The sequence below is a fragment of the Gymnoscopelus microlampas genome, assembly GCF_963454915.1.
Source record: "Gymnoscopelus microlampas genome assembly, chromosome: 24".
NCBI lineage: Eukaryota > Metazoa > Chordata > Actinopteri > Myctophiformes > Myctophidae > Gymnoscopelus > Gymnoscopelus microlampas.
In genome coordinates, this window is record NC_139961.1 from 2,203,297 (window position 1) to 2,213,296 (window position 10,000).

The following is a 10,000-nucleotide window of genomic DNA, read 5'->3' on the forward strand; positions in this document are numbered from 1 at the left end:
TTTTCAAATTGTCGAAATGTGTATATAGGGCTGAAGTGGTTAATGTATGTTTTGTAATAATATTCAAAATCTATAAAGTAACTAGAGCTTTCAAATAATTGTGGTGGAGTAAAAGTACAATATTTGCCTCTGAGATGCAGTGGAGTAGAAGTAAAAGTACTGACAATTGGAAATACTCCAGTAAAGTAAAAATACCTCAAAATTGTACTTAAGTACAGTACTTGAGTAAATGTACTTAGTTACTTTACACCACTGCTTAGCGGGAATGAGGTCAGGACTTTGGTACTCTCAATGCTCCAGTCATGTAACGTTTGCTTCAATTCTTTCTTGTAATTCTTCTGTTTTTAAATCTTTTCTCTGGTTTTCAATGCACCTTCTGTCAGTGTGATCGACCGTGGTTGGTTCTAAACGTGCTTTATAAATAGAGTAGCATTTTGAGCTTGTAGACCTGATTGTAGATCGTCTGTTTTCACCACGTAACACCTGGTAGAAGACTAAAGAACCGCTTTAAGGTTAAGGGGGTAAAAAAAGGTAAAACAAAATGGTAAAAAAAAAAGAAAACTCAAAAAAAAGAGGAAAAAAAAGGTCAAAATGTCATTCATTAGATTGGTGTCTGAGAATGTTTGTGTACTCATAAATGCAAATTAATGTCTTTGTTTGTGTATGTATGTACGTGTGTATGTACGTGTGTGTGTGTGTGTGTGTGTGTGTGTGTGTGTGTGTGTGTGTGTGTGTGTGTGTGTGTGTGTGTGTGTGTGTGTGTGTGTGTGTGTGTGTGTGTGTGTGTGTGTGTGTGTGTGTGTGTGTGCGCGCGCAGTGTTCCTGGACAGTCAGACGGCCACTCAGGTGTTGGTGAGAAACAGACGAGCCAATTCTATGTTCGAGGAGCTGAAACCAGGTATACTGTAGTATTCATTCATTTATAATTGTTAGTGCTATAAAAATGTTAATGATAAAAATGTTTCATTGCGATTAATCACATGCTTTGGCAAATATTGCGCATTTTATCGCAATTTTATACATTTTCTTTTCTTCATATCTGACTTTCCTAATGACAGAAAACTGACCACAGCATAGATATAGAAACCTAGACACCTCATTGGCCTCTGCAGTTCGTTGGAGCGACCTGTTTCGTATGGTGGCCGCCATACACGCTGTGATTGGCCAGTGCCCGTTCCCCCCGGAAATGGGGGGAACGGGCACTGGCCAATCACAGCGCGTCTTTTCCAGGACTTGTCAGAATCTAGTTGTCCCGCCCCCACCTGCCTCTGATTGGCCTACTGAACGCCCCCTTCTGTGACGCACGCGGAGAGTTCCAGCTGCCCCCCCTGGAAGCGGAAGCGTGTCCGCCATACAGACGCTTCAGAGCCAGAGGAGCAGGGGCGTATTAACCCTTCGTGGTGCCCGGTGCTTGGACCCGGTTTGGTGCCCCCCCCGGGCACCGTTTTGGGGGGGGGGGGGGGGAAACGGACACTCTAAATTTGCCGTTTTTTCCCTCCTTCTCGCCGTTTGGTGCCCCCCCCCAAGGGTTGGTGCCCTGTGCTTCAGCACCTCAACCTACCTCTACCTTTATATGTCTATGGACCACAGTGTGTGTGTGTGTGTGTGTGTGTGTGTGTGTGTGTGTGTGTGTGTGTGCGTGTGTGTGTGTGTGTGTGTGTGTGTGAGATGAGCCCCTCCCTCAGGAAGTCTCACAAGTCCAAATTTCACCAGTGATCAGTTTGTAAACACTACGGCGGCACATTTGGGACAAAAACACCGTGGACAGTTTTCTGTCATTAGGAAAGTCAGATATCATATGAACAAAAAAATACATATATAAAATTGCGATAAAAATACACAGGGACGTGCACAGATAGACTCTAGGTGGTGCTAGAGCACCTGCCCTTTGCCCTCTTGACCAGAAGTGCCCTTTTGAAAAAAAGTTTACAGCAGGGGTCTTCAACAGGGGGTCCGGTACCCCTAGGGGGTCCTCAGAGTTACTACAGGGGGTCCGCCAAATCTTTATGTGATATGATTTTTGTTTTTACCGTAACCACTCGAAACCTAGCATCCCTTTTCTGGAGGAGAACTTTAGCCCAAAATGCGTTGTGGGCTTGTAGATCTGCTATTTTTGCCTAAACACCTATACACCTATACCACATATAACACCTCCATACATATAACATATAACACCTACACCTATACCACAAAGAGGTATAGGTGTAGAGGGAAAAAAGAGCAGACCAAGTCAACAAAAAAAAAGCATAATTTACTTGAGCACCTGCCCCTCAAAATGTGTTTAGCTTGCGGAGGACTCGGGAAGTTATGAAAGAGTTATGAATGTTTCTACAGTACCACTCGTCCTACGATATAGTAATATCAGATAAAAGGTAAGACGAATATTTGTTGTTGTTTTCCAGGGAACGTGGAGAGAGAGTGTGTCGAGGAAATCTGTGACCATGAATAATCGTGTCGTTTTTCAGGGAACCTGGAGAGAGAGTGTGTCAAGGAAATCTGTGACCATGAATAATCGTGTTGTTTTTCAGGGAACCTGGAGAGAGAGTGTGTCAAGGAAATCTGTGACCATGAATAATCGTGTCGTTTTTCAGGGAACCTGGAGAGAGAGTGTGTCAAGGAAATCTGTGACCATGAATAATCGTGTTGTTTTTCAGGGAACCTGGAGAGAAAGTGTGTCGAGGAAATCTGTGACCATGAATAATTGTGTTGTTTTTCAGGGAACCTGGAGAGAGAGTGCGTCGAGGAAATCTGTGACCACGAGGAGGCGAGGGAGGTGTTCGAGCAGCCGGACAAAACGGTACAGTACGCTTCCACATTCATTCGGTGTTGTGCAAAAAGTAGTGAAAATTGACTCACTGTGAGCTTTTTATAATCCAATAATATTAAAATGACCTAGAGGGCGGGCAGTAAAGTAAAAGTAAGTACAGTAAATGTACTTAGTTACTTTACACCACTGTCCGTACCAACACTGTTCAGGGGTCGGCCGAGACAATAGTCAAAACAATAAAACCTACATTTGGCGACAGCAGAGCGCTAAGTTATTACAGCAAATGGCCAGAACTCTGTGAGCGAGTGGGGGTCCGATTGACCAATGATGACCATTAGTAAGGATGAAGATATGCTTGAAAATGGATTAATTGCTCCCTTAAGTGCTTGTTTCGAGTAACTGTAACCAATACAGAGATAGAAGGTTTTTCCGCCCGGCAACAGCGATATATAAATGATCACATGATCGTTATGAGAGACAGTAACATATTTAACCCTCTCCTTCCAGGAAAACTTCTGGGCTAAATATCTGGGTGAGTAAAAAGTTATGACAACAAAGATAACTACCAGACTAGTGTTAACTTAGTTTAGTTTAGATCAATGACTGTCTGTCTGTCTGTCTGTCTGTCTCTCTCTCTCTCTAGACTGTGACGGGACAAAGCTGTTGAGAACTACAGACAACATCAACCAAGTGAGAGAATGCATTGAAGGTGAGACTCTTTCTCCTCTTCTCTTCTCTTCTCTTCTCTCGTCTCGTCTCTGGTTTGTTATCATTATCTTTACGTGTGTGTGTGTGTGTGTGTGTGTGTGTGTGTGTGTGTGTGTGTGTGTGTGTGTGTGTGTGTGTGTGTGTGTAGGTGTGTGTGCGGTAGGTAAAGGAGTGAACTATGAAGGTAACGTCAACATCACCGTGAATGGAAGAACCTGTCAATACTGGAGTAGTAACTTCCCTCATCCAATCATAAGGTCTGTCTGTCTGTCTCTCTGCCTGTCTCTCTGCCTGTCTGTCTCTCTGCCTGTGTCTCTGCCTGTCTGTCTCTCTGCCTGTCTCTCTGTCTGTCTGTCTGTCTGTCTGTCTGTCTGCCTGTCTGTCTGTCTCTCTGCCTGTCTCTCTGCCTGTCTGTCTGTCTGTCTGTCTTCTCTCTAACTGTATCTCTGTCTGTCTGTCTGTCTCTCTGCCTGTGTTTATTAAATTGACAGTATATTTAGTCACAGTTTGTGTCATCATATCTTAGTTTTTATTTAGCGTTTGTCAGTGAAAGAAACGACCAACATTTTGCGTTATAGTTGTAGTAGACAAAATGAACACACACTCCCCATATATGCCACGCCCCATTTGTGACCACGCTATATTTTCCGCCATTTTTACAGTTTTCCAAATGTTTTGCTGCTACAGATCTTGTCCAAAACTTAAAGCACACTTTTCTAGTTGTTATTGAGTCGGTCATCAATAACGTAACGTCTCCCTTTCTGTCTGTCTGTCTGTCTGTCTGTCTGTAGGCAGTACAACACGTCGGAAGAAGGAAGTGTTCTGACGGAGAACTTCTGTCGGAACCCAGACAGTACAGACGGTCCCTGGTGTTTCACCAGAGACCCTACAGTACAGAGAGAGTACTGCTCAGTACCACGATGTGGTCAGTAATCTATTACTACTACTATTACTACAGTACAGAGAGAGTACTGTTCAGTACCACAATATGGTTAGTGAGCTTGGAGATTGTAAAGCTTTCAGAACTTGTAGATCTGTACTGAATGTGCAGCTCAACAAAAGATAATTTATCCTAGTGTATGATGTAGGACCATTTCTGAACAAACACTCTATAGCAATGATTACTATCACAATATAGATCTATTTAACACTGTTACTGAACAAACACTCTATAGTAATGATTACTATCACAATATAGAGCTATTTAACACTGTTACTGAACAAACACTCTATAGTAATGATTACTATCACAGTATAGATCTATTTAACACTGTTACTGAACAAACACTCTATAGTAATGATTACTATCACAATATAGATCTATTTAACACTGTTACTGAACAAACACTCTATAGTAATGATTACTATCACAATATAGAGCTATTTAACACTGTTACTGAACAAACACTCTATAGTAATGATTACTATCACAGTATAGATCTATTTAACACTGTTACTGAACAAACACTCTATAGTAATGATTACTATCACAATATAGAGCTATTTAACACTGTTACTGAACAAACACTCTATAGTAATGATTACTATCACAATAAAGATCTATTTAACACTGTTACTGAACAAACACTCTATAGTAATGATTACTATCACAATAAAGATCTATTTAACACTGTTACTGAACAAACACTCTATAGTAATGATTACTATCACAATAAAGATCTATTTAACACTGTTACTGAACAAACACTCTATAGTAATGATTACTATCACAATATAGATCTATTTAACACTGTTACTGAACAAACACTCTATAGCAATGATTACTATCACAATATAGATCTATTTAACACTGTTACTGAACAAACACTCTATAGTAATGATTACTATCACAATATAGAGCTATTTAACACTGTTACTGAACAAACACTCTATAGTAATGATTACTATAACAATATAGAGCTATTTAACACTGTTACTGAACAAACACTCTATAGTAATGATTACTATCACAATATAGAGCTATTTAACACTGTTACTGAACAAACACTCTATAGTAATGATTACTATCACAATATAGAGCTATTTAACACTGTTACTGAACAAACACTCTATAGTAATGATTACTATCACAATATAGAGCTATTTAACACTGTTACTGAACAAACACTCTATAGTAATGATTACTATCACAATATAGAGCTATTTAACACTGTTACTGAACAAACACTCTATAGTAATGATTACTATCACAATATAGAGCTATTTAACACTGTTACTGAACAAACACTCTATAGTAATGATTACTATCACAATATAGAGCTATTTAACACTGTTACTGAACAAACACTCTATAGTAATGATTACTATCACAATATAGAGCTATTTAACACTGTTACTGAACAAACACTCTATAGTAATGATTACTATCACAATATAGAGCTATTTAACACTGTTACTGAACAAACACTCTATAGTAATGATTACTATCACAATATAGAGCTATTTAACACTGTTACTGAACAAACACTCTATAGTAATGATTACTATAACAATATAGATCTATTTAACAATTATTCAGATGATATTCATTACTGTCTGTATGTCTCTGTGTGTCTCTCTCTCTGTCTCTCTCTCTAGGCCAGGTGTTTGTACCGTCCACTCTGGCTCCTCCCAGACAGGCGCGGGTCAGAGACTGCCTGACCAATCACGGCGTGGATTACGTCGGCGACCTCTCGGTGACCCTGGGTGGCCACGCCTGCCTGCCGTGGGCGTCGCCGGGGGCGACCAGCCACAGCAAGGGCAAGGAGTTCATCCCAGAGGTCAGGTTGCTAGGCAACAAGTGTCGCAACCCCGACGACGACCCCGAGGGTCCCTGGTGCTTCATAGAGGTCAACGGGAATGTGACCTTAGACTACTGTGACCTTGACCTCTGTGGTAAATATACTATAAAATATAATATAAAATATAATAAATAATATACTGTAAAATACATAAATACTACCCCCTCTGTGGTAAATATACTATAAAATATACTGTAAAATACATAAATACTACTGTGACCTTGACCTGTGTGGTAAATATACGACTAATATACTATAACATAGGGAGCCATTAATTATTATTAGTTTAAAATATTTTCGAAACATTTCCACACAATTTTTCTAAAAGAATTTCATGAATACAATAAAAATCACACCCTGTGTGAAGGTAGCGGCACCTTTGATACATTTTGTCATCGATATGTGTCTATAATGTGTTTATAGCCATGTGTCACGTGAAGCTTGACCAATCACTTTGTTGACGCACCTGACCAATCAGAACGTTGACGCACACGGACAAAGTCAGGTATAGAGCGGCTAGCGCCGCTAAAAAATAATCAAAGAAATTCCCTAAATTAGAACGTACAAAATATCGTTTAGGAATTAGCAGATCTGCAAGCTCACAATGCGTCGTGAAGCGACAAATTGTGAGCTTATAGATCTGCTATTTTCAATAGTTTGGGCCCCGGGCAAACACAAAGGTTTGGGAACCACTGTTCTATTATGACACATTGGACGTGCGTGCGTGCGTGCGTGCGCGTGTGTGTGTGTGTGTGTGTGTGTGTGTGTGTGTGTGTGTGTGTGTTCTCCAGATGAAACACTGGACAGCGCCTCAGAGGTCACAGAGGGCAGAGAGCGCTCCGTTCTCTCTGCAGCCAAACGGAAAACCTTCTTCAGTCCCAGAAGCTTCGGCAGCGGAGAGCAAGGTATCATTACTATTACTATTACTATTATTATTATTATTATTATTGTTATTAATGTATTATTATTATTAGTATTATTGTTCATTATTAGCATCATTGTGTAACTGTACCTCTGTTCCTTTTACAAACTGTTAATAAAGTATTCAATCAATCAAAAAACATGTGTGTGTGTGTGTGTGTGTGTGTGTGTGTGTGTGTGTGTGTGTGTGTGTGTGTGTGTGTGTCAGTGTGTGGTAACAGGCCTCTCTTTGAAGCCAACAACAAAGCGGATAAGAAAGAGGAGGAGCTACTGGAGTCGTACAGAGGAAGTCGCATCGTCGGAGGAGACGACGCCGAGGTCGCCTCAGCGCCATGGTAACCACAACACAACAACACAACAACACAACAACACAACACCACAACAACATAACAACACAACAACACAACACAGAGGGAGCTAAAGCGACCGAGTTGCCGTCCTGAACGGTGTGACGTTCGCCTGAGCCTACTCAGCGCCGTTGGAGTTATGTACCGATAGAGTTATGTACCGATAGAGTTATGTACTGATGGAGTTATGTACAGATAGAGTTATGTACCGATAGAGTTATGTACAGATAGAGTTATGTACCGATAGAGTTATGTACCGATGGAGTTATGTACAGATAGAGTTATGTACAGATAGAGTTATGTACAGATAGAGTTATGTACCGATAGGCACAGAATGGTAAATCATGTTGTGGGGACTGCTCCGCCTCCAAAGTAGGTCTGCAGCTCCTGATTACGCCCAATGAATGGTCTGACAAATCGCGGGTAGGTCCGTGTATCGCCTACTCGTCGCCTACTCGCCCATTCAATGGTCTGATAAAACGTGATCATCTCCCATTCAATGCATTGATAGCATTCGAAGCCGGTGGTCAGAAAGAATTTCTCTCCATTCAAGCGGATGGGTTTTTGCCGAACTTTAGACTAGATTTTGTTACCTTAATAAACATTGTCATAAATACTATATGCTTCCAGTCGCTAGTTTAAAGTCTCCTTTCAATCACCATGATATGCATTTTGGTAAATTATGGTCCCATTTATTCTAAAATTGATGATAAAGTAGGGTATGCTATGCTAGGAGGGGTGGGATGATTTGATTGACAAGCTACACAACCAATAGCATTCACTCCCCACCTCCGCTCTTGATTGACAAGCTAACCAATAGCATTAATTTCCGGTTGCATAGCATATGACGCGATATAGAAAGATGGCAGATTTGAAATAGCAGAAAAATAGACTTAATTTACGGTCTGTAGAGTATATGGGTGTAACACTGTCCATTCTTTTTACAGTCTATGCTCCCAACGCGTCACTGTTGTTGAACTCCACCCCCTATCTATAAGGGAGATAACTCCTCCCCCTCTCTCTAAGGGAGATAACTCCTCCCCTATCTCTAAGGGAGATAACTCCTCCCCTATCTCTAAGGCCGGCCTCTTGTATCCATGATCTTATTATAACATGTTTTAAAGGCAGGTGATGCTGTATAAACATGTTTATCATGTTTTAACATGTATATAACATGTTTTAAAGGCAGGTGATGTATAAACATGTTTATAATGTTTTAACATGTATATAACATGTTTTAAAGGCAGGTGATGCTGTATAAACATGTTTATAATGTTTTAACATGTATATAACATGTTTTAAAGGCAGGTGATGCTGTATAAACGCAGTCCACAGGAGCTCCTCTGTGGAGCCAGTCTCATCAGTGATGAATGGATCCTAACAGCTGCTCACTGCATCCTCTATCCTCCCTGGAACAAGAACTTCACCTCTAACGACATCCTGGTCAGACTGGGGAAACACAACCGAGCCAAGTGAGACCGTCTGTCTGTCTGTCTGTCTGTCTGTCACAACATGTCACATTGTGAGCTTGTAGATCACATGCACAGCAGTGTCACCAGTGCTAATGGGGGATCCATAATAAAGTAAAGTAAAGTAAAGTAAGTGCATTCAACATAGGTAGGGAACAAAACTACTAATCACCAGAAGTCTGAAGTGCATTCTCTTCTAAAACAAGCAACTAAGAGTATACCTAGCGCTGAGGTAAAAGTGCAATATACCAGCTACCTACTTTCTTAAAGACGGGGTGCCGTGATTTTCAGTGATTTTCTCCCACCCTAAAACATAATCATCAGGTATTATGGTTATACTAGGAGGAAGATCTTTTTCAAAAAAGTGTACAGAAATTGTTAAAATTATGTCTTTATGTGGACACGCCTCCAGTTCATTAAGTATACCTGGTTCTCACCTTAGCACCTCATAGACACATGAACAACAGAAAAAGTGCAAAACCATGGCACCACCTCTTTTAACAGATGAGACAAATAGGAAAATCAAATGAGCAAGAGATAAAACAAATAAGTCTATCAACTAAACAAGATCCAATAGAGCTTGTATAAATAATTGAGTACAAGTAGGCAAGGCTAAGTGGAAGGAAGGGTCATTCCCACTTATTGCTCTCGGTTCTGGGGGCTTGGTACAAATGAGAGTAATGGAACCTTACGGTCTCAAGAGTTAAATGACATCAGATGTGATGTCATGGTGTGTGTGATGTCATGGTTGTAGGTTTGAGCGCGGCACAGAGAAGATCGTGGCCATTGATGACATCATCGTCCATCCTAAGTACAACTGGAGGGAGAACCTGAACAGAGACATCGCTCTGCTGCACATGAGACGACCAATCACCTTCACCGAACAAATCCACCCTGTCTGTCTGCCCAGCAAGAAGGTCGCCAAGACGTAAGAGACACACACAAACACACACACACACACACACACACACACACACACTCTCTAAA

The 10,000-nt window shown here is 40.8% G+C and overlaps 2 protein-coding genes across 2 annotated transcripts in view; one reads left to right on the plus strand and one right to left on the minus strand.

Annotated features, from left to right (window-relative positions):
* Positions 1 to 10,000, minus strand: part of LOC311041147 (uncharacterized protein) — a 107,667-nt gene that overhangs the window by 65,603 nt on the left and 32,064 nt on the right. The window lies entirely within an intron of this gene.
* The window catches only part of LOC311041149 (prothrombin-like), a gene marked incomplete at its 5' end in the record, with an annotated part of 14,517 nt that overhangs the window by 1,517 nt on the left and 3,000 nt on the right, over positions 1 to 10,000 (plus strand). The window contains 11 exons of the mRNA XM_084051662.1: positions 818 to 898; positions 2,718 to 2,797; positions 3,275 to 3,299; positions 3,411 to 3,476; positions 3,624 to 3,732; positions 4,267 to 4,400; positions 6,074 to 6,370; positions 7,068 to 7,181; positions 7,406 to 7,532; positions 8,849 to 9,016; positions 9,768 to 9,941. Coding sequence (XP_083907788.1) covers positions 818 to 898; positions 2,718 to 2,797; positions 3,275 to 3,299; positions 3,411 to 3,476; positions 3,624 to 3,732; positions 4,267 to 4,400; positions 6,074 to 6,370; positions 7,068 to 7,181; positions 7,406 to 7,532; positions 8,849 to 9,016; positions 9,768 to 9,941 — 1,375 coding nt within the window. The remainder of the gene's footprint in view (positions 1 to 817; positions 899 to 2,717; positions 2,798 to 3,274; positions 3,300 to 3,410; positions 3,477 to 3,623; positions 3,733 to 4,266; positions 4,401 to 6,073; positions 6,371 to 7,067; positions 7,182 to 7,405; positions 7,533 to 8,848; positions 9,017 to 9,767; positions 9,942 to 10,000) is intronic.